General features: G+C 39.3%; 1 protein-coding gene across 2 annotated transcripts; it reads right to left on the bottom strand.

Moving 5' to 3' along the window:
* Positions 1 to 1,166: 1,166 nt before the first annotated feature.
* On the bottom strand, positions 1,167 to 24,190 carry LMOD3 (leiomodin 3). Of its 2 annotated transcripts, XM_074198766.1 has the most exons (4): positions 23,916 to 24,190; positions 23,074 to 23,371; positions 17,757 to 19,142; positions 1,167 to 1,563 (listed from the first exon to the last, which is right to left on the bottom strand). In XM_074198766.1, exons 2-4 carry the CDS (start codon positions 23,365 to 23,367, stop codon positions 1,537 to 1,539), a joined length of 1,707 nt encoding a protein of 568 aa, XP_074054867.1. In that variant the 5' UTR covers positions 23,368 to 23,371; positions 23,916 to 24,190; the 3' UTR covers positions 1,167 to 1,536. The 2 variants fall into 2 exon arrangements, with proteins under 2 accessions (XP_074054867.1, XP_074054866.1); XM_074198765.1 differs by lacking the exon at positions 23,916 to 24,190 and having other exon boundaries at positions 23,074 to 23,523.
* Between the last annotated feature and the right edge of the window lie 1,015 nt (positions 24,191 to 25,205).

Here is a 25,205-nt window from a genome sequence, read left to right as displayed (position 1 = left end):
CTGTTGTGCCACCTAGCTTCCCCTTGCCTGTGACTTGTGATCTAGTCAGCTATGATGGTAGGATCCAGGTCTGCTCATCCCTACCCTTCTGAAAGTTGGAAGCAACACCTATGTTCTAAGCTCTGCTGAATGTGAATCATCCCTTACTCTTTTCCAAATGCTAAATCAGTTCTGAAACGAGAGGATGCTGCCCCATTGATAACTGGAGAGTTTTCTCCTCCAGTCTATCAACACAACTCAGTGGGGATCATTTTTTCCCTCATTGTTTCCAACACCTGGAATGAGTGGTTCCATTAATGACTGCAAACACAGCCAAGGAGGCTGTCCTAGAAGGGTCCTAGAAGGACAGACTGCCAAGGGCCAATAATAGAAGATGAAGGAATATGATCACTGTTCTTGAGGAGATGGGGAGCCGCAGAAAAGTCAACTGTGACATGATCAAGCTTGTAACTTCAGTCAGCAATCCCATTCAACGTGGATCATGGCGGTGACCTTAGGTAAATGAATGGAATGAAAAGGGTTCACACACACACACACACACACATACACACACACACACACACACACACACACACACACACACACACACGCAAAATAGTCACTCATCAAGTTCCCTCCGGAGTGTTTCCTTCACAAATTAACATTTTCCTTTGTGAAAGAGAATGCAAAACAAAACTAGTCATTTCTCCTTAGATACATTATTCATCACAACTTTTCTCTCCCTAAAAATATTACATGATGTTTTCCAGTAACTTCTGGCTTTGAAGGAAATTCAGCTGTAGGGGACTCAATGTACAAGTATTGTTTCCTTTCTTTTTTTGTGCCACATGTTGTCTGGCAATACTTTAGAGGACAGCTGACGTTGGTACTGTGCCCTATGGTGAATTTGTTTGTTGTTTACATGTTAAAACTTTGATCTAGAATATTGGTGAAGAGAGAGCAAGGCTAGGAAGGGGCAGATGTTAGTGTGAAGTAGACTCAGGAGTAAACTTGATGGCTGATTAGCCCTTTCTGGACATGCACAGACAGTTAGGAACCTCAGCCAAGGCTGACCCCCTGTTTCACAAAGTAAAGTGCTCAGGCATGATGTGGGTTGCCCTGGATGTAATAACTTGTAATGAAATGTAGCAGAGAAGGCAGAAGGAGGAATGATAGCAATATCATAATTAATGTTTCTCACTTATTTATTGATAGAAAGCATACCCAATACAACACAATCCGAAGAGTTTCATAAAATTTCCACTTATTTTCTCTTCCAGAAATGTTACTCTATGTTTAACTAGTTCACCAAGATACATGTGAAATAAGACAATCATACTCCCAAGAGGTTAAACTTTTAGAATTATTTCTTCTCCATCGCCCACAGCAACCACTCATTTGTCATTGTTCAAACACACTGAGTTTTAAACATGCCGCTAGCTGTTGAATGCATTGTTCCCATATCTGACACTGAAGAAGGGCCTTCAAAATGCTTTTCAGCATAGGTATCCAACCTGTATTTCTTCTTTCTTCTTCTTCCAAATAACTCTGTATCCCCTAGGCTAGTTCTTTGGGCACTTGTACCTGTTGGATGGACCAAAGGAGAGAGGATGTGAGTCAGGCAGGAAAATGTTAATATTAAAAACATGTAACTTGTTGGCAGGAAATTTTTTTTGTTTCAGTCTCATCTACAAAATGCGGTTAAGGATAGTACCTATCTCACAGGATGTCTTTGAAGATCACATAAGATCATAGAATAATAGATCTATCTGTGTTAGAAGGAACCTTACAATAACACAAGCCAGATCTGGGGTAGTTTGCGTGTTACATATTAGGGACCAGTAATTGGTGGGGAGACTGCTGGACGCTTTGTGTGAGAAATGGAGTTGGTATGAGAGTTTTGGAGAGAGGCAAGATATTCTTCATCACCTTTAAGTGAGCTTGTATGGTACCCAAAAGGGTGTTGGACCCAACTCAAAATGGCTCCTGAGATTTAATTCTTAAATTTTCATTGTTGTATTCACACTTTATAAATAGGCAAATACAACAAATCAGACCTCGATTTATTGTTTTGTTGATTGTTTAGATTTTAAAAAGTTAATTAAACTTTAAAATGCCTCATTTGCTCTTTCAGTTGTTTTTTTCCATAGAGTCAGTTGTTAAACCTTTCCAGTACCCCTTGGAGGTACTAAACTCCCTTGGAGACTGACTTCAGACTGGTGGAGTCAGACAAATATGTAAACAGGAGACTTTGGGAGCTGCCAGCTAGGGGAAGTCAGCTCAACTTTTCTCCAATTTCCTTCTCTCTTTGGGGAATTTTCCCTTGGGTGAGATGGAGGCCATCTCTTGGTTCAGTTGAGTCACTCCCATCTAAAGAGTGCATCTCCTCCATCTATGTTCTGGTATGTAAAAATCTTTATAACTTCTCTCCTTTGTGTTTGCTATCTTCTTGGGTAAATGACTTTATTCATCATTCACTATTTGTGATGATTTTTGTATAATTAGGAAAGAAATACACCTTTGGGGCAACCAACCTCTTCTTGAGAGAACACAGGAAAGTATTTTGAATCTCTTGATCTCTTGACCAGTCCTTTGGTGGGAGGAACTGATAAATATAGCCTGAATCTGATACTTCTTGGAGACTGCAGGCAAGTGTCCCAGCCTGGCCATGCTCTGGGGACCTACTCTTTCCCATCGCCCCCAGCTATTGTGATGATTCTTTCCCTCCTCAGGGATGGTGGAGACCTCAGATCATAGCTGACCAGGCACATTTAAGCAATTCATGAAATATATATCTTACATGAGTACAAACACACACACACACACACACACACACACACACACACACAGACACACACCCCTTCCACAAGTTGTAAAGTACTGATCATCTTATGTAAGTGTGATCAATGATCATTTTTATAGGAAAGTTCAGTCAGGGGACATAAAAGGAACCCACTCTCCCTCTACTCTCTGTCCCTCTCTCTTTCCAGCAAAGTCACCAGCTGGGCAGTCTGTTAATCACCCCCCCAGCCAGTCAACCAATGTTCTAATCCCCCAGTTACTGGAAGAATCCAAACTGGATCATCACCTGTTGGGGAAATGAGAGAAGGAGTCATACTTCTCCAACTCAAAGAGTGCAAAATTTTAATGGAATGTTACATCATCCTGATTGGCTTGATCCTGAATGAAAGCAAGCCTTAAAAAAAACCAATAATAAAACCAAGAAAAGAAGACTGTCTGGTGTGGTGTCTACATGTTACAATCCTTGAAAGCAGGGACTATTTCGATTTTGTCTTTGTCCGGCTTCTGACTCATGCTGACTGTTATAAAACTGGGCAGTCTGTCAATGTTGTAAACAAATCTACATTTCAAGTTGCAAAGATACAGTTCTGCACTGTGGATAGAAGGAATTTCCTCATCTGGGAGTGCCCTATTACCAGTGGAGTTCTAGATCCAATTTCTATTTTTTTTCTTATTCCTTTCTGTATTTATACAGTAACTGATATGTGAAAATCAAATTCGACCTGAAATTTCACTGGGGTAGGGATTTCTAATGAGGAAATTCCCTCTAGATAGCTGTTCTGAAACTAGGAGACTTAGGGAAGTTACATTACAATACACATTTACCTGAATAGGTTTGAATTGTTCTGAGCAAATCGCTGAAACTCCCTCAGACTCGGTATCCTCAGGTGTAAAATTGATGATGATCATATCATACCTGTGGCACACACTTGAGTGGACTGTGAAAATTTAGTGACCTAATTGTGTAACATCCTTTGCCTACCTTAAAGGGTTATTTAAATGTCAGCTATTATTCTAATTATTATTATTATTATTAATCATCATCATGAAGTATTCTCATAAATTTACATAATATATTTTATAAAGCATTTTACTCATAAATTACTTATTTATCATGACCACCCTGCCACATGAGTTTTCATATAAGTAATATTAATATCACCCTTTTACAGAAGGGCAAACCAAGGCTTGGAGAGTCTAATTAAGGATTTGCACCAAGGTGACCTCACTGTCTTTGTTTTTTACAGTTACTTTATTTTCTTCTCAATTACATGCAAACAAAAATTTTTTAACATTCATTTTTTTAATTTCAAGTTTTAAATTCTCTTCCTCCTTCATACACCCCATCTTTGAAAAGGCAAGCATTTGATACAGATATATAGATAGATAGATAGATAGATAGATAGATAGATAGATAGATAGATAGATACAGTCTTGCAAAGCATTTCCATATTTGGTTTCAAGTCTTTACTAATGTGAGTTATGATTATTAGTATTATCGGTAAGCATGAACTCATGTAGAGGTTGGTCTCACTTTGGAGTCCACTAAAGGTTGAAACAGTCATCTGGTAGGACACTAGACTTGGAGTTGGGACAACCTAAGTTTGAATTCCACTTTTGGATCCTTACTAGTAAGGTGACCCTGGGTCAGTCACTTAACCCCTCAGTCTCAGTTTCTGCATCAGTGAAGTGGTGATAATAATAGTATCTACTCCACAGGGTGTGTTGTGAGGATCAAATGAAAACACACATACACACATACAAGTAAAGCATGTCAACCCTTAAAGCTCTATATACATGTAAATAATATGATTACGTGTAATTCACTCTAATCACTCAGACAGCTGCTGTAGATGGGGCTTTATCTGAGATCAAAATACAGATAACCCAGTGTGGTGCTAGGCAACAAAAGGTCTTTGGCTCAGGAACAAAGGAAGACAGGCCAGGAGGCCCTAGCAACCCAACACTAGCGGGCTGTATTGGCAAGTGTCCAAATTGATGAGATCTTGATGCAACAGCTTGAATATAACTGAAGCAGGATCTAGTCATTGAGTAAAACCTCCTCATTTTACAGAAGAGGTAACTGGGGCCAGGAAAGGTCAAGTGATCTGCCCAAGGTTGTTGTTCAGTCGTTTTCAGTCATGTCTGACTCTTGAATGACCCCATTTGGGGTTTTCTTAGCAAAGATACTGGAATGGTTTGCCATTTCCTTTTCCAGATCATTTTACAGATGAGGAAACTGAGGCAAACAGGGTGGTGAAGTGACTTGCTCGGGGTCACCCAGCTAGTGAGTATCTGAGGTTGGATTTGAGCTCAGGAAGATGAGTCTCCTTGACTCCAGACTAATTGCTCTGTCCACTGTACCATCCAGCGTCCAAGTGTCAGAGTGAGGTTCCCCAAATCCAATTCGAGGCATTCTTTCCAAAGCACTCTGTTGCTCCTCCTCCCGTCCTCCCAAAAGCAGTGAATCACTAGGTTTTCGTTATCTGGACCCTACTGAGGAATTTTTTTGTTTTAAAACAAGTACATTAAATAGCCCATGGGTCAAGGGACAAATACATTTTATCATCTGGGGAAGGTGCATGGGATACCACCATGGGCGTATAACTGTCCAGCCCACATCTTATTTTAACTAATTATTTTTGATAAATAGATGCTAGGCCTTTGTACTCTGAAAGACTGCAGATGCCCTTGGGGCTTCTCTAAATTTGGTGCCCCTTAAATTCCTTACCCTGGTTGCAGTTTATAGGACTATAGGTTCATATAGTCTTAGCTGTCTGAACTAGAGTTCTAGTTCAAAGCCTAGAAAGAAGTGACTTTCCCAAGGTCACACACTAAGAACTAGGAGTTGAATTAAGATCTTTTTAACTCACAATCTAGGGCTCTTTCTATTATTACTCCATGCTGGTTCTGGCATTTTTCTCTTCTAGGAGCTGCCAGCTGGTCTGTTTGCCCAAACTCAAATGCCACCCAGGCATCCACGTAGCATTGTGGGTAGAGTGCAGGGTCTGAAGCCAGGCTGACTCTTTCTTTTAAGCTCAAATCTGGTCTCAGATACTTCCTAGCTGTGTGACTGAGCAGGGCACTTAACCTTGTTGCCTTAGTTTGCTCATCTGTAAAAATGAGCTGGAGAAGGAAATAGCATATCACTCCAGTATCTTTGCCAAGAAAACTTCAAATGGGGTCATGAAAAGGTAGATATAATTGAGCAATGACAACATCAAATATCAGGGATCGCCTAAGTGGACTGCCTGGACCTCAGATAGCCCTTTTTGGGGCTCACAAATATACTTTTTGTGTAATAGTTATTTGTGTTTGTGTCTTACTCCTTAGTTTCTTGATACTACAAACTCCATGAGAACAGAGACCACGGCTTACCAAAGCTTTTCATCCTTCCCAGAACCTAGCAGAGAACTCTGCATACAGTTGGCACTTAGTAATGTTTTTTTTTTGGATGACAGAAAGAATTGATGAATTAGTCATTCTCTCCTGTCCTTATCTGGTGTGATAAGTCTTAAATTCAGGGAGATACAAGACTACACACTTAAAAGGTGGACTGATGGATGGATGTGTTGGTAAATGCTTTACAATCAGTTCTTGGAAGAAAAAAAAAGCCCTGCATACCCAGCACATTTGTATTTTTAATCTGAATTATTAACATCAATAACTCAATTTTGGTTTGTGACATTTGCCCATTTCCAAGAATAAATACTTACACTGAAAATTTAACAACCAGCTCTCATAGGATCAGTATGAGCTGGCTTCAGCACATCCCTGGATGGACAGACATTCCCAGTTATGCCTCTGGGCAGAGTCCCTCAGGACCATCTCAAGGGGGTCCAAGATCCTGGGTAGAGCACACTCTGATCTTTCTACCATCTTCTTCAACAAACTCCCCCTGTCTTCTCAAAACTTCGGAAAAGATTGTCAGATTTCATGTACTGAAGGTCAGGTCTAAGTCACAAAACTTAGAAATAAAGAACAGGGCCCCCAACTCACATCATAGAGATTTTAGGGGTAGAGGGGTAGCTAGGGGGTGCAGTGGATAGAGCACTGGCCTTGGAGTCAGGAGGATGGGAGTTGGAATCCGACCTCAGATTCTTGACTCTGCCTAGCTATGGGACTTTGGGCCCCGCATCCAGGGTCAGCACTAATCATCCTAATTCATATCTGGCCACTGGGCTGGAGACTTAGCACTCAAATCCAACTCCTGTGCTCGTCATGGCATCACCTCTCTGATGTCACGGTCTTCGTCCAGAATGACAGACAAATATCAGGGGTAGGGCTGGGGAGAGAGTCTTTCTGCTCCTTATTTCAGACCTTCCTCTCTCAGTACCCTGATACTCCGCCCCCAAATATCTTCCTCTCTCAGTACCCTGATACCCCCGCCCCCAAATATCTTCCTCTCTCAGTACCCTGATACCTCACCCCCAAATATCTTCCTCTCTCAGTACCCTGATACCCCTGCCCCCAAATATCTTCCTCTCTCAGTACCCTGATACCTCACCCCAAATATCTTCCTCTCTCAGTACCCTGATACCCCTGCCCCCAAATATCTTCCTCTCTCAGTACCCTGATACCCCCGCCCCCAAATATCTTCCTCTCTCAGTACCCTGATACCCCCGCCCCCAAATATCTTCCTCTCTCAGTACCCTGATACCCCCCCCCAAATATCTTCCTCTCTCAGTACCCTGATACCCCCGCCCCCAAATATCTTCCTCTCTCAGTACCCTGATACCCCTGCCCCCAAATATCTTCCTCTCTCAGTACCCTGATATCCCGCCCCCAAATATCTTCCTCTCTCAGTACCCTGATACCTCACCCCCAAATATCTTCCTCTCTCAGTACCCTGATACCCCTGCCCCCAAATATCTTCCTCTCTCAGTACCCTGATACCTATCTTCCTCTCTCAGTACCCTGATACCTCACCCCCAAAATATCTTCCTCTCTCAGTACCCTGATACCCCCGCCCCCAAATATCTTCCTCTCTCAGTACCCCCAAATATCTTCCTCTCTCAGTACCCTGATACCTCACCCCCAAATATCTTCCTCTCTCAGTACCCTGATACCTCACCCCCAAATATCTTCCTCTCTCAGTACCCTGATACCTCCACCCCCAAATATCTTCCTCTCTCAGTACCCTGATACCACCCCCGCCCCCAAATATCTTCCTCTCTCAGTACCCTGATATCCCGCCCCCAAATATCTTCCTCTCTCAGTACCCTGATACCTCACCCCCAAATATCTTCCTCTCTCAGTACCCTGATACCCCCGCCCCAAATATCTTCCTCTCTCAGTACCCCGATACCCCCGCCCCAAATATCTTCCTCTCTCAAATATCTTCCTCTCTCAGTACCCCGATACCCCACCCCCAAATATCTTCCTCTCTCAGTACCCCGATACCCCTCTCAGTACCCCGATACCCCCACCCCCAAATATCTTCCTCTCTCAGTACCCTGATACCCCCGCCCCCAAATATCTTCCTCTCTCAGTACCCCGATACCCCTGCCCCCAAATATCTTCCTCTTACTCCTGCCCCCAAATATCTTCCTCTCTCAGTACCCTGATACCCCCACCCCCAAATATCTTCCTCTCTCAGTACCCCGATACTCCTGCCCCCAAATATCTTCCTCTCTCAGTACCCCGATACCCCCGCCCCCAAATACCCAGCCAACAAACAAAATCAAGACGTTGACTTGTCCTACTTCATGGCAAGAGAAAATAGAAACCTCATGCAACAAGTCACACTTGCCAGACCTTTAATTAGAACTACACTCCACTGACCTGAAATGGCTCTCCTCTCCTCTGTTTAGCTCATTCTGTAGGACAAAATCCTTTTTCCTTTAATTAATACAGCCCAGGCTCTTTTTAACACAAAGCCCCAAACCAACACTCCATACACCTTGATGCCTCTCAGTTATTGCACTTTGATTTAGGTGCTTCATCTTCTGAGGCAACAAGGGATTGAGCGCCAGATTTGAAGTTAGGAAGACCTGAGTTCTAATTCTGCTTCCTAGGCATTTCCTAGCTGTGTGACCCTGGGTAAGTCACTTAACCTCTGCCCATTTCAGTTTTTTCTTCTCTAAAACAGGGATCCTAATAGTTAGCTATTTTCCAGGGTTGTTGTGAGATTGAAATGAGCTAATATTTGTTATGTACTTGGCAACCTTCCAGCATTAGATAATTGTTAGCTATTATTTTTCATCCATTCATTGATTCTCTTCCTGATTGGGCAATCCATAATGAATCTTCCTTCTTGAAATCTGCTACTTCGGCATAACTCTCTCTTGCTCAATATCCTTTCTTCTTTTGCCTTCCCTTGGCTTTACTTCTTGTCTCATCACTTCTTCTCTGCCCTTCTTCACTGGCTTTTCACTTTTGGACCTGACCTTTGAACATGGGCATTCCCCGAGAATCTGTCCTCAACTCTCTTCTCTTAGTTCCCCCCTCTCTTGGAAATCTCATTCATAGCTAAGGCTGCAACTTTTATGTCTATGCAAGTGAATGACAAGTTTATATCTTGTATTCCGCACTGTCCTTTTGAAATTTGAGGATGACATCTCTAATCGCCATCGTGTTCACTTGGATGGTCCACCTCAAATGCAACATGGTCCAAACCATGTTCATTATCCACCACTCTCCCCCAACCTATTTCTCCTTACAACTTCACTATTTTGGGCTATGGTATCCTCGGGTCCCCAAACAACCCGTCTGCCATGTTTAAAATACTGAGTCTGCCTTTGGCAATAAAAAATGATGTGCAGAATGACTCAACATTAATTTTACTCCTGTTTTTTTTTTTCTTCAGGAAGAATGATTTTTAGAATATGAATAGAACAAAAATGGCCAAGAGGGAACTTGCACTCAAGATAAGTGAGATGTTAAAGGGCTACTACTTCTGGAGAGACCCTTAAGGCTCTCTGCACCAGAACCAGGTAAATTATATTTTAGGATAGACAGATATAATTAGGAATTGCTACTGGTGATATCTGATAAATCATGGAGGATTCCAGAAATACTCTGGGACCAGAAAAGGACAAGTTTCAGTAAAGAAAAAAGGGTCAAAGTTCCAAACTAATGATAATGAGATGGATTGTGGTTCCTTACAAAATTTTAAAAGCAATGATTTCCATCTGGTAGATCATGTAACCCTGGGGATTAGAGAATTTATTGCGAAGGGCAAATAATTCATAAGTAAGCCAAAGTACCTCTTGCAAACTAATAATTATTACATATACATTACAAACTTTTTCAAATGAATACAGATAATGTCATGACAATACATAATTGACTTTTATTATGTTTTTGTTAATAAATGTAAGACAATTGAAATTGTTTAACTAAAAGTACTTTCATCCTCAAAAAGTTTTGTAGTCCCTATTCTAAAATGTATTATTAAAGAGTTGATGAGAGAATTTAGGAAGGGAAACATAATTAGGGAGTGTGATAGTTTCATCAAGCACAGGTCATGCCAGATTAAATTAATGTTGTTTTTTAATGTGATTAGTGGATTGGTAGATCAGGGGATTATTACAGATAAATTATACTTAGATTTTAGCAAAGTATATAACAGTCTCTCACACTATCCCTGTGGACAAGATGATTCCATGTGGGCCAGATGATTTTATAATTACATAGATTTTGAATTATTTGAATGGCAATATAAGCTCATTCTAAAGAATAAAATATTTTTCCCCTAAATAATATAGTCCAGGTTCGTTTTAGCACGGAACCCCAAACTAGTACCCCATCATGATGCCTCTCAATTATTGCATTTTGATTAATACTCATCATCTTTTGAGACATACAGATAAGTTGGCCCCACTCTCTCCTCTCTGTAATCCATCCTTCTTACTACTTTCTTTCTCACATGTAGTTCTAGTTATAATTTTTCTGTTCAGGGGATCCAGCTTGAGTAAAATTCAACTCTTTTGTCTGAGATTCAAGGTCTCTCTAATCTGGCATCAGTCTTCTTCTCCAGGATGCCCTTTATTATTCTTTAAGATCTATACTTCAGGGGTGGCTAGGTGGCATAGTGGATAAAGCACTGGCCTTGGAGTCAGGAGTACCTGGGTTCAAATCCGGTCTCAGACACTTAATAATTACCTAGCTGTGTGACCTTGGGCAAGCCACTTAACCCTGTTTGCCTTGTAAAAAAAACCCTAAAAAAAAGATCTATACTTCAAGGGGTGGCTAGGTGGCTCAGTGGATAGAGCACTGGCCTTGGAGTCAGGAGGACCTAAGTTCAAATCTGGTCTCAGACACTTAATAATTACCTAGCCATGTGGCCTTGGGCAAGCCACTTAACCCCATTGCCTTGCAAAAACTGACAAAAAAAAGATCTATGCTTCAACCAAATTGCTCTGATTTCTATTTCCAGATTCACCAAATATTCTCCTGACTTTGCTCAGTATATTCCCTGCCCCTGGAATGTTCTCCCAGTTTCTTCAAACCTGCCAAATCTCTCCCCAGTCCTCTGGGAATACCACCTCCCTGGTTTTTTTTTTTTTTTTTTAGTCTTTCCTTCTACCAACCTAGGAATTTTTAAAAAATCAGAGGTTTTGCTTTTTAACTATTCATCCAAACTTTGCATCTCTCCCAGGGACTTATTAACCAATAGACATATAATAAATATTTGGTCAGTGAATGAATGAATGAAAATCACTTTCCAAAATCTTTGAAAACATATTGGGGTAAGGTTCTATAATGGAAAAACTGGATTTGGAATTGGGAGACTTGGGTTCAAATCCAGTCGTACATTAACCACCTGTGTGAACTAATTCACTTTCTAAGTTTCAGTTTTTTTCTATAGTAAAATAAGTGTATTAGACTAGGTGAGGTGTTCTTAATAATGCTTTGTCCTTCATTTTCGAAGGGCATTCCCCAGGAGTCTGTGCTCAACTCCCGTCTCTCAGTTCCTCACTCTCTTGGAAATTTCATTTATGCCAGACTTCTATATCTATGTAAGTGACTCACAAATTTATGTCTTGAACTGTGCATTGTCCTTTTGAAACTTGAGGACCATCTCTCTAGTTGCCACATGAAGCATAGGAATTGGTTTGAGTTGGGGGGGGGGGTGTTTGCTAAGTCACCAGCCTCACTCTCACCTCCAGGCCACCTGGGTTCAGTGGTCAGATATGAATCAGGACAACCGGTTACAGCTCTGAGTGTGAAGCAATCAGGAGTAAGTGACTTGCCGAAGGTCACACAGCTAGTAAGTGGCAAGTGTCTGAGGCTGGATTTGAAAACCCATCTTCCTGAATCCAAGGCCAGTGCCCTATCCACTGCACCACCTACTGCCCTGGTGTTCTTAAACTGTAATATGGGAACTTTATACATACATTTATATATATATGATATATATATAGATCTATATCTATATAGAGAGATAAACTATTTCAATACAACTGGTATCTTTTATAGTCTGTTTTATGCATTTTAAAATCATGATTTTTAGAAGGAGACTCTGAGAAACCGGGAAGGATTTCCATGAACTGATGCTGAGTGCGATGAGCAGAACCTGAAAAACACTGTACACCCTAACAGCACAGGGGGGTGATGATCAGCCTTAATGGACTTGCTCATCTCATCAGGCACAATTTTGGGCTATCTGCAATGGGAAATACCATCTGTATCCAGAGAAAGAATTGTGGAGTTTAAGCAAAGACCAAAGACTATTACCTTTAATTTAAAAAAAAAGTTATCTTATGTAATTTTTCCTTCTCTTATATTTTATTTTTTCCTTTAGGTTATGATTTTTCTCTCAACACATTCAGTTTTGATCAATGTATAGCATGGAAACAATGTAAAGACTATCAGACTGCCTTCTGTGGGGGTGGGAGGAGGGAAGTGAAATTAGGGGAAAAATTGTAAAATTCAATAAAAATAAAATAATTTTAAAAAAGGAGTCTCTGGGCTTCCCCAGATTGTCAAAGGAGACCATAACACAGTTAAGGAACCCTTGGATTAGATGATCCCTAGGACTCCACTTTACTAAGCTGCTAAAACTTGTCCAGATAGGGGCAGAGTTGAGGGAATGGATGAAGAACAAAGCAGAGGTATTGTGAGGACAGAGCAGATGCGCTTCAGACAAACACAGAGCAACCAAACACAAGGGTTTACAGAGTTGGAAACCAGTAATAAAGCATATATATTCCATAGTGGGACAGTTTTTCCTTTGGCTCCTGCTTTCACCACCAAGGTAGAGCTGTGACCCTGGGTCCCTCAATACTTAACTGAAGGGTAACAATTTGCTCCCTTATACCTTTGTCTTCCTCTAGATTAAGAACATGGGAAAACATTGCCCAATTTTATTTATTAACATCATTGCTGTGTTTTTTAACTGTACCTTGAAAGCATAGCAGTTTAGGAATTACTCCCTGTACCCTTTTATTCTCTTACAAACATTTTATTGATGTCTTTTGTTTCTCTATCACCTTCATTTCTGAATATGTCTTTCCCCCTCTCCTATCTAGTAAGTTAACCTTTTCACAAAGAATAAAAACATGGGAAAGAAAATGCAATGCAGTGAAACTCACTGAGACCTCAGCAACGTCTGACAGTATTTTCAGGGTTTACAACCTATAGTTCTCCACCTTTGAGAAGAAAGGAAGGTCCATTTCTTTCTTTTTTTTTTCTGGAGACAGTTTGGCCATCAGAATTACTTAGAATTCAGTGACTGGCTCTTTTTTCAAAATGGAAAACTAGTTGATCTGGAAAGTGAAGCATATTACATCTTGATTTGTTGGACATAAAGATTTCTTAGGTGTAATAATATAATAGAATTAAATGTCAGACAGCCACTATCAAAGCCTTTTAAAGACAGGCCATGCAGATTTTGCAGCTATTCCTATAAATGAATCTTACTGCCTCTTATAGAAGAGAGGTTTTAATACAGGAAATCCTAACTGGTTAGCCTCCATGATCCATAGAAGTCCAAAGATAAGGAAATCAATTTACAGGTAAGGAGACATTTCAGGTGACCATCTCCTTGTTAGAATCCTAAAATAGAATGCAGTAAGGAAGTGACATAGTGAGATGTATCTTTAAGGATTATCAATTTACCACATGAGTGGAAGATGAATTTTGAAGGGGAGAAAGTAGTCAAAACATTCAAGAAATGGTCAAATCTGTATTATTCTTTCCTAGAATAACTGGTCAGAGATTATGATAGAATCACTGAAACTTTGTAATAACTAGTCCCTCCCAGAATTATACTAGAAATTTTCCTATTAAGGATGGCACTGTCTGAGGGAAAAGAGTAAATATAGCAACTTGTCATTCCCTGAGCAAGGCATGGCCTTATTTATATGGACCAGTTTTTGACTGAGTATCTATATACAGAATGGTGCAATGGAAGAACAGTGATTTGGATTTAGAATATCTGGGTCAAATCTTTAGCTTTGACACTTACTACTTACAGGAATTTAGGGGAGTCATTTTAAATTTCTGGGCCTCCTTTTACTTATTTGCAAAGTAAGGAAACTTGGATAAAATGATCCCCAAGTTCTCTTATCTAAATCTTGAATCTATGTCCCTACCTAGATCAGAGATAGATGTGATTTGAAAAGACTAGAATAGTGACAAATTGACATTATTACAACTGTACAATTTTATATGTAAAAATAAAATATATTTATCTAGAATTAAATGCTTTTTAAAATAGGTTTACCAGCTACAATGTCTTACAGCATGAGAAACTTAGAGAAAAAAATTTAAAAATATTTTAAAATAGTTTCTATGTTATAATCCTATTTAGAGTACTAAAAACATTTTACCATTCATATTTCCTGTCCAAATCACACATTTCATTATTGAATTATAAGATTATAAAATGATAATCTTAATCTAAGAAGATCTTAGATTGGGAGAGGAAAGGAGTTTAGAAGTCACCAAATGGCCAATTCTACAGCCCCAGTGCTTTGTACCTCTATCTTTCTACCTTAAAGAAAGGCCATCAGAGTAATGATTGACATTTCTTTATTTACCATCTTTATTCATTATTAAGAAATCAAGTAGGTGGGGAGGCTAGGTGGCACAGTGGATAGAGCACTGGCCCTGGAGTCAGGAGGACCTGAGTTCAAATCCGACCTCAGACACTTAGTAATTACCTAGCTGTGTAGCCTTGGGCAAGCCACTTAACCCCATTGCCTTTCGAAAAAACCCAAAAACAAAACAAAAACCTAAAAAAAAAAGAAATTAAGTAGGTATCAAGCTGTAAATTGACATTCCAATTCAAAATAATGTCAAAGAAGGGATAGTTTTACCATATGTACAAAACATAGATCCTTTGGAGAATATAATTAAATTTGACCTATTGAATTCATCAGATATCGAACTAAATTTCTACTCTACTCTATCCATGAACAAATGGACCACTAAGAAAGTGAAGAAGATAACTCTCATTGTTTTTTTCCCTTTTCCCTGGTCTCTCCCTTTTCCAATTCATCTTTTGCACCACCTAATTAAAATTTCAAATGCATTTCTGTGATTATATTATGTGTTTATTCAAAAATCTTTATTAGGTCTTTATTGCCAACTGAATTGACTTCTGTTATGAATTTTTGATTCTGACTTTATTTTTCCAGTTCTACCTTATGCTTCTACCTTACGTTTTCCTCACCCTTCCCTTAACATGTTCTAGCTAAAGTAAACTAAATCTTCCATTCTCATGTTGCCTGTTCCCATATATTTGCTCATGTCACAATCCATCCTTGGAAAGTCCCACTCTGTCTCCATTTTCTGTAGTGTCTTTCTTCCTTTAACATCCCTCTCAGATCCCTTTTTTTCTCCATGATACCTCCCCCCACCTAAATCCAATCTCTTTCTCTTTTCAAAGTCCTCACAACTCTTTACCTGAACATTTCTATTGCACTTAAAGAAAAGAGATCTAAGTTTGAATCTCAGCTTTTTTTTTTTTGCTTATTAGCTATTTGATGCTAATCTCTTGGAGCCTCAATTTCTTCATCTATCAAATTAAAATGATGATAAAGTCACTATCTATCTCTCTGACTTGTGAGGAATAAATGAGATTAAGAAAAGCACTTTTGCAAACTTCAAAGTACTGTCAGTGTAAATTGTCATGTTAAAAACATTATGGTATGTTAGTAACATTCTTCCTTTTACTACAATTATCTGTAAAATAGCCCCTTCCCCATCAGATTGCAAAGCTCCTTGAAAATCTCTCTTGGCAGCTAATTTCTCTTCAGGATCCCATTAATTTTCAGTGGTGTTTTTCCTGATCCTGAGCCCTAATTTTCTTTTTTGTGTCTTTTACCTATTGCTCCTGGACTCTTTGGCCTCAAATGAAGCAACAATCCTTTACATCCTTTCAAATATTAGAGGACCATCTATGGGGTAGCTAGGTGGCACAGTGGATACAGAACTGACCCTGGAGTCAGGAGGACCTGGTTCAAATTCTATCTTAGATCCTTAATAATTGCCTAGCTGTATGACCTTGGGCAAGTCACTTAACCTCATTGCCTTTAATAAAAAAAAAATTTTTAAAGAGGGCAGCTATCATATCATTCCTAGTGGGAGGGGAGGGAAAGGAATAAACATTTATATAGTGCCTACGATATGTTAAACATTGTACTAAACATGTTACAAATATCATTTCATTTGATCCCTCCAAGAAATCTGAGAGATAGGTTCTGTTATTATTACCATTTTATAGTTGAGGAAACCTAGGCAAACAGAGGTTTCTCCTTTTTACAGTTGAGGAAACTGAGACAAATAGAGGTTGAGAGGTACATATTATTAACCCTTTTTTGCAGTTGAGGAAACTGAGGCAGACAGAGGATGAGAGGTAGGTAGTGTTATTATCCCTATTTTATAGATGAGGATACTGAGGCAAATGGGAGTTAAGTGACTTGCTCAGGGTAACACAGCTAGAAAATGTCTGAAGTCAGATTTGAACTCAGATCTTCCTGACTGCAGTCCCAACATTCTAGCCACTGAACTCACAGCTAGGTCTGGAGGCTAATGGCTGATCCTCTACTTTTGATCTTTTTCTAACTATCTAGGATAGCTTGGGTGTCAGAAGGATTGTCTACTCCCAGCATCATAGCTGACATACTTTCCGTTTGGCAGAAATTACCAATATGTGGACCTCTGTGGCACAGACCCCAAAAACCCAGGGTCATTTCCATTCTATCATGATGCATTGGAGAGAGATCTGTAGAGGTGCATGTAGAAAGTCCTTCCTATCTGTGGATAAGATGAAAACCCATCCAGGAAGACCAGAGCTAAAAGTGGAAGCCATCTCTGAAGATGACTAGTATAGTTCTCTCATTTACAGATGAGGAAACTGAGGACAAGGGAGCTGTCCAAGTTCACAAGGTAGTAATCATCAGAGATGAGATTGAAGTCCACTCTTCCAACTCCAGTAAGAATTCTCCTTCCACTTTCCAGGGCTACTTCCCACAAATTTTTCAAGCTCTTTGGACATGTTCATTTAACATATGAGCTATTAATGTACTAATTACAAACCATTCTTGTTTATTCCTTCAAGTTCCATAACAGCTTCCATTTTTTTTGATAATCTAACTGGTGCTCCTAAAGTTAAGAGGAAGCATTTCTTCATATTAGAGGAAGATGGATTTTTATATCCTACTTCTTTTTTTATATTTATTTCATAATTTATTTTTCCCTGTTTACACGTAAAAACAATTTTTAAAATTTATTTTTCAAAAAAAAAATCTGAGTTTTCAGGTCCCACTTCTGACATGGGTGACTTTAGTCAAGACTTCTTAGCCTTCAGTTTTCCCCATCTGTAAAATGAGAGGGTTGAGCTATAAGACCTCAGAACTCTAGACCTATGTTCCAGTGAACTAAAAGATTGAAAAGATGAATGTATTTGAAAATGCAAACTTCTCGCACATTCCCTTTAGGTTGAATGAGGAGCATTTTACTCAACTAAAAACACACAATACAGTAAATAGAAATACATTTCCTGCCCCTCCGATCATACTCACGGGTTTGAGATAGGCAACATTACTGTGTCGGATGTCATTCAGTAGCTGGTCTCGAGGTGTGATTTCGACAAGAGGGGGAGGTCTGATCCTAGGCACAGGCTTGAGGGTTTTGATGACATCTTTGAGGTTGGTTTTTTCAGCAGGCTCTTGGGCTTCCGGCGGCATTCGAGATTTGCGTTGGATTCTCTTCAGTTTGACCACTTTAAAGGAGTCTGGGTCAGTTCTATATGACTCAGGTTGACTAGGCTTCTTGCTGTTGTCATTTATCCGACTAAGGCCAAAGGGGGGCATTTGGGAACTGGGCATTTGAGGAGCCTTCAATAATTCATGCATTCTTGGATCTGGCATTGGACCTCCTAACATCTCCCACATCCCAGGAGGCAACCCTAGCCCATTCTCTAACATGGCTATTAACTTCTTCTGCTCTTGAAGTTGCTGCTGTTTTTGTTCCTCTTGCCTTTTCTGTCTCTGTCTATCCTGATTTCTGGTAAGCAAGTTGGTGACTACCATCCTAGGACCAGGAAGCTCAAAATGGTAGCCCATCTTAAGAAGTGTGTTGTTGGCCTTCAAGAGCCTTGAGATCTCCATTTCTGCATGGTGGCCCAGCATGTGTCTTTGGTTGTGAAAGCGGAGTTCTGTTAATGTTTCATTATATTGGAGACACCTCATGATGGCAACAATGCCTTTGCCCGTAATGTAATTGGACTCGATATTGAGAGTCGTGATGCTTCTATTTTCACGTAGCATGTTGGCCAAAGCAAAGGCAACATTTTCATCTGCACCTACGTTGGCTAAGCTAAATGCTTTGATGTGTTTATTTTTCTTCATAGCATTGACAAAGTCCAGTAGCATCTCTTTGGGTATGTTTTCAATGTTATTCAGGTTGAGTTCTTTCATTTCTGGATCATTTTTGCGTACTCTCTTCAAACTTTCATCAAGATTTGTTTGGTTTCCTGAAGGTCTGGCACTCACTTTCATAAAACTGGTATCCAAGGCCAATTTCTTGGGATCCAGTTTTGAGATTTTGTTTTCACTTTTTTCTAGGGATATAGGGCTCTCCTTTGCCTCTGCAAAGAGTTTTGAAAGTAACTTTAAGCTGTTCTTATTTTCTTCTCTCTGTTTTTCCCTGGCTTTCTTTTCCTCCTCTTCTTTAGTTCTTTTGTCATCCTCTTCTCCGCCATCTTCCTCTTCTTCATTTTCATTATCTTCATTATCACCTTCATCATCCTCTTCACCTCCATCATTATCTTTTGTTTCTTGAATCTTTTCGGGACTGTTTGACTTGGTTTCATTCTTTTCATTTTCTTTATTGACTTTTGCTATTAGAGCCCCTGACACATTTGTATTATCTTTGTCTATTTCTTTACGAACCTCTTCAGTGTTTTTCTGTAAGAGAAAAAATTTGTCTCATATAATACAAGAAATGTATTCTATCTCTAACCTCAATGCCTAACAAATAACTGGCACATATTAGCAACACAATAAATATTTGTTAATTAAATGACTTTATTCTTCCTATGTTCTTTCAAAAATAACATTGTGTTTACCCCAAATCTCCAAAACAATTGGAGTCTTTTGTTTTAAAAACAGAATTACAAATCTGCATATTAACAAATGGAAATCTTTAAGTAGGTGTTCCTGTATTTAAAACATAGTGCTCATGGTAAAATGTATTATTAAAGTGACTTGCAAATGTTAAAGTGCTATATTCTTTAAGATTTTCTTTCTTGGGGAAGCTAAGTGGCGCAGTGGATAAAGCACCGGCCAGTGGATAAAGCACCGGCCCTGGAGTCAGGAGTTCCTGGGTTCAAATCCAGTCTCAGACACTTAATAATGATCTAGCTGATCTACCTAAAAAAAAAAAAGAGATTTTCTTTCTTTTCTTAAGGTTTTTGCAAGGCAGATGGAGTTAAGTGACTTGCCCGAGGCCACACAGCTAGGTCATTATTAAGTGTCTGAGGTCACATTTGAACTCAGGTCCTCCTGACTCCAGGGCCGGCGCTCTATCCACTGTGCCACCTAGCCACCCTATTCTTTAAGATTTTCAGTGGAATTCAAATAGAAATAGATTTGGGTTAAGTTGCTGTCTTGCCTTGCTATTTTATGTTTTATGCTCTGTCTAAATGAATAAAATGTTATGTCATACATAGATTTAAAGCTGGAAGGGACTTTTAGAAACCCTCATTTTACAGATGAGGAAACAGTAACCATATGAAAGGTCACATGAGTAACTTGAGAGATGCGTACATCAAAACTAGCATTCTTTCTCCTGTATTTCATGGTCTTCCACTAAAGGTAAGCCATTAATTCTCCAGAAACTCCCTAATTTCTCCTTCTACATTTCATTAAATTTTCACACACTACACTCTTTTTGGATGTTTCAATTTTTGTATACAGTAGAATCCTGGAGATAAACTATGATCTGCAAACTGTGAAAACTGACTTGGTTATTCCTTCATGACTATCTCTAGTTCAATTCCTATTCAATGAAGGTAGTTGGAGAGCAGATCAAGGCTACAAAAGAAATAAAGAGAAGCACCAGAATCATAGGAACGGATCTGGAAACAATTAATTAGGATGAGGGATTAAAGACTTCTTGCTTTAAAGCATGATATATATTTAAATTTATCCAGAACAGTGTGGTTAGGGGTAAGAAGACCTGTGTTTGAACCTTGGGCTTTGTTATCTACAACTTATAAAATTTTGGACAAGTTATGTAATAGTTCTGGGTTTCAAGTTCCTTAAACATGCAATGATGGGGTTGGACTAGCTAATCTCAGAATCTTTCATTTTAGAACCTTTAAAATATTAGTAATGATGTTAATTTAGTTCATATTTTTTGCATGATACATTAAGAACTCCTTTCTTATATGATATACCTATATTCCTAATTTTTAAAAAAGATAATCTGTGATATTGACCTCATTTAAGTGAGAATTTGATTTCATTGTTATAGACTAAAATGTTAATAGTCGATTATAATGGATTTGAGATGACACAGTTCCATTTTTATTGGTTCCAGCAGGGGGTGCTATTAGTCAAGCTGTTTAAATTGTGGTGAGAAACTGTATCTTTTCATTTTTTTTCTTTTCTTTTTTAAATATAGAAGACAATTTATGAGGGTTGTAGGACAGAGCTGGCTGTTATTCCCTGGCCATGGATGAGAAAGTGTATACAAAGTCCTCTAACACATATAATGTGACCTGGGGTCATGTTTGTCTTGGAGAAGTCATACTAGAGAACTCATTGAGTATAAAGTGTGTACTCCACTGACTCGGAAACACTTTTACAATTATCTTGAATTACACGTGGCCTGATCACAGGGTCACAAGGTATATCTGTGTCTCCTAGTGAGATTCTAAGTTACTTTATCTGAAGGTCCTTTCATTAATTCATCCAGTCATTTATAATTTGAAGATGAAACAGCTCTTTGGACTTAGCAGGCAGATCAATTCACATTTAAGTTATTGAGTAAAATTATTTTATTGGAGCCAACATGATATGGTAGGGAAAAACACTGGTTCCTGAGTCAGAAGGCCTGGGTTCAAATTCCATCTCTGATAGTGTATTAGCTTTGTGATCTCAAGTAAGTCATTTAACCTCTATTTGCCTCAGTTTCCTCAACTGTAAAATGGGGGTAAGGATAATTAACAGCACCTACCTCTTTAAATGGTAATGAGAATCAAATGAGATAAGTGTTCAATGATTAGCACAGTTGCTGGAACATGGTAAGTGCTAAATAAATGCTATTACTATTATTATCATTATTATTTCAATTTAGACTGGGAAACCATGTGACAACTTGTTTTTTAATTTTTTAAATACATAATTAATTTACAAAGGATGCTTATAAGGACAAGGATTTGCTAAACAGAATTGGTATCAATTGCTTTTTGGTACTGATAATCAGGTAGGTGGCGCAGTGGCTAGAGTACTAGCAAGAGACTCATCTTTCTGAGTTCAGATGCATTCTCAGATACTAGCTGTATGACCCTGGGCAAGTCACTTCACCCTGTTTGCCTCAGTTTTCTCATCTGGAAAATGAGCTGTAGAAGGAAGTGACAAATCACTTCAGCATCTTTGCCAAAAAAACCCCAAACAACCCAAAACCCAAATAGGGTCACAAAGACTCGGGCATGACTGAAATAACTCAACAATAATCACATAGTTCAGTAATGTCCTTTGTATACTGAGCCACTATAGATGGTAGAGGAGTTGTAAGAATTCATTTTATTATTTTCTTGTTCCTTTTATGTTAAAATTGTAATAAATGACTCAAGAGAATGTGACAAGGGACAGCTAGGTGGCGCAGTGGATAGGGCACTGGTGCTGGAGTCAGGAGTACCTGAGTTCAAATCCAGCCTCAGACACTTAATAATGACCTAGCTGTGTGGCCTTGGGAAAGCCACTTAACCTCATTGCCTTGCAAAAACTACGAGAGAGAGAGAGAGAGAGAGAGAGAGAGAGAGAGAGAGAGAGAGAGAGAGAGAGAGAGAATGTGGCATTGGAATCTTTGCAATTGTGTTTTAATTGCTAATTGTTGGTGTTAAAATATTTGTTAGATTTGCCTTGTTTTCTTGCTAGACAAAGCAATGAAAAGAGGGCTAGACTTGGGATTCGGGAAGAACTGGGCTTATTTCTTGCCTTTTACGTTCATTAGCTCTGTGAGTATTGGCAACTCCTCTGCCTCTGTTTCCTTATTCAAAAAATAAGAACTGGACCTGTAACGTCTAGGTACCGTAAATACCTAAAAAGCTTATTTCTATAGCTCTTTGTCCCACAATGTGATAAATACTTTTAAATCACTGGATCCTCACAATAATCCTGGAGGGTTTTATACTATTATTATCGCTTTACAGATGAGAAAACTGAGGCAAACAAGGTTTACTTTATCCATAGTCACTCAGCTAATGAGTATTGAACTCAAGTCTTCCTGCCTTGATTACTTCACAGGATTGTTATGAAATTCAAAGGAGATAATGTACAGAAAGAACTTTGTAGATTTGGAATTCTACATAAATATCAGTTATCAATTTTGCTTTAGGGTATATTTACATACTCATTCACTTTCTACAGTGTAATTTTTATTCTATAAACTTGTTTTAAAGGACAGAAAAGACTCAAAAGAAACACTCATCCCCTCTCAAATTTAAACCAAAAAAAAAAAAGATTTTCACCACACTTAGGTTCGGTTCGGTGTGGAATCCAATAGTGTATGTTGATCTGTATGTATCCTAAAGAAACAAGAACTTGCTGGCTACACAAATTCTGTGCTCAAAATACTCAAGAAGATACACTTGGAGGTTGGGCTTATTACCTTGGATGATTCAAAGGTGACAGGGACTCTCTCCTCTTCCATCATGCGCCTAGATGCCTTCTGCCAATACATATAATCGACAAGAGAACGATGATCAAAGTTACCGGTTGGAGGTTTTTCTGTTTGATCTTTCTGGATCATTCCCACAGGGAGTCGGGGGTCAGGAGCCATGACTTCCATCTCTGACTGTAATTCTCGGAGCTCCTCCGGAGACAAGTTGGCCAGGATTTCATCTTCATCAATATCTTCCCCGAGAAGTACATCTTGGTCAGAATTTTTGCCAGGCTCGGACATCTTTCTAGATGAAGGAAGGGAAAAAGAAGAATTGACAAATGAAGCTGATGCTTCAAGAAGGTTCTTGGGCAATATGATAGGCTCTTTCCACACCAACTTTTAAGTAGCTTTTTCTTCCACCACTCCCTCCACCCCCCAGAACACTGGTCAAAGCAAGTCAGAGAGTTTGTCCAAGGCTGGACTCATATTAGTTCTATATTAAGCAGGGCTTGGCTGGAAAGAGTAGATTTATGGGACTATCACACTCCTCTCTTTTCAGCGGCTAGTGTCAGCTGTGCTAACTCTTCTGACATTTTAGTACAGCTGCTTATACACACCATTGAATAACACACTAGAGAGTCCTTTTCCAGGGGATTCCTAAAGGAACAAAACTGAGCTTATATCTTGATAACACAAAATACACCCAATTCTGCACACACACACACACACACACACACACACACACACACAGACATACTAGCACAGTGACCAACTGATTACTTAATCTTTCAAGGGTGACTGAGAGTAGATTCATTTTTAATTTAAAGTCAATGCTGAAATAAACTTACATTAGGCGTCCCCTTCTCCTCGGGGAGCTATCTAAGCAGCAAGATGAATTTAGGAGCAGAGTACAAGGACCCAAAGTTGAAAGTAGGTAATCCTCAAGTCTTTAAATCAGCTCAAGACATAATTTGGAGGGCAAGAACAGCCCAGATGCAACCATCTCCAATGTGAGTAGGAGCTTTGTTCTATAATTTACCAGCTGAGTAAGCTAAGTTCTTACTAGGTGCTTATTGACGCTACATCCCACAGTCAGTAACTCACTGGGTAAGTGCTGGGTCAGAGTCAGTCCTTGAATGAGGACTGTAGAAATGGAATGTCCAATTGGTCTTTGGCAACTGGATCTTGGACTACCTTCACCCTGTTGCTTAGTTACTCTCTGGTGGTATTAATTCCATCCCTGCCCCCACCCCTAAACATCAGGTTGTTACTTAGCTGTCAGAGGAAAGAAATACAAGTCTCTGAGCACCAGACTAGACTCATGGAATGACTTTTGCCTTGGGATGAAAATGGCCAGTTCATGTTGTTGAAATCTCATTTGCTTTGTCAACTGGCCCAGAACCAGCTTCTAACCTTTGGCAGAATAATTAGTCAATCAACAAGCATTTATCGACCAACTAAAATGTACCAGGTGCTGTCTTAGGCTCTGGGGACACAATGGCAGAAATGAATGAATTCTTGCCCTCAAAGAGCTTATGTTCTATAAGTGGAGACAGCATGTATGTACATAAGCATGTACAAATAAACACAAGGTATTTTTTGTGGAGGGAAACACGAAGAGGTGGGAGAATCTGGAAACACTTCATGGAGAAGTGGCACTTGGGCTGAGATTTTATAAAAACTGAGCATTCTTTTCCCTTGTTCAATCATTCTTCATATATAGTTCATGAAAACAACATGTCATCTTGTGCTTATCTTTGCTCTGTCTTGTGTCTGAATTGGGTGATTAGGTTCCTCAGAATCCTCAGAGACAAATAACTTTGGAGATAAGGGAATAATGCCACAAACATATTAGGACCAAATGATGAATTGAAGGAGGGATGGAGAAGACAGAAACTCTAAGAAACTGGTACAGGAGGGAAAGCTTGAATTGGGAAGGAAAAAATTTCCCCCAAGTCAACCATTTGGTAACTCCCTACCTTAACGATCCTTATTAGCTAGGTTTAAGGTCTACTGTTTTGAGGTGTAGGAAAGGACTACTTTTTGTACCCTTTAAATTCAGTAAGCCTGGGGAAATCTTTGGTTTCCCTAGTTATGGGCCTGATTATCAGTGACTCTCATAGATGAAACCTTCAATG

The sequence above is a fragment of the Macrotis lagotis genome, chromosome 8, assembly GCF_037893015.1.
Source record: "Macrotis lagotis isolate mMagLag1 chromosome 8, bilby.v1.9.chrom.fasta, whole genome shotgun sequence".
NCBI classification, from domain to species: domain Eukaryota; kingdom Metazoa; phylum Chordata; class Mammalia; order Peramelemorphia; family Peramelidae; genus Macrotis; species Macrotis lagotis.
The sequence above is the reverse complement of the archived record's forward strand: the minus strand, read 5'-3'. Positions and strand labels throughout refer to the sequence as shown.

What these genes read in the sequence shown, in the direction of transcription:
- LMOD3 (XM_074198766.1), bottom strand. Translation starts at nt 23,367, where the DNA reads ATGTCCGAGCCTGGCAAAAATTCTGACCAAGATGTACTTCTCGGGGAA. An exon ending in TCACCTTTGAATCATCCAAG is followed by an intron (nt 19,143 to 23,073) that starts GTAATAAGCCCA and finishes TTTCTCTTACAG; the next exon opens with AAAAACACTGAAGAGGTTCG. An exon ending in ATGTTGCCTATCTCAAACCC is followed by an intron (nt 1,564 to 17,756) that starts GTGAGTATGATC and finishes TCCATCCAACAG; the next exon opens with GTACAAGTGCCCAAAGAACT.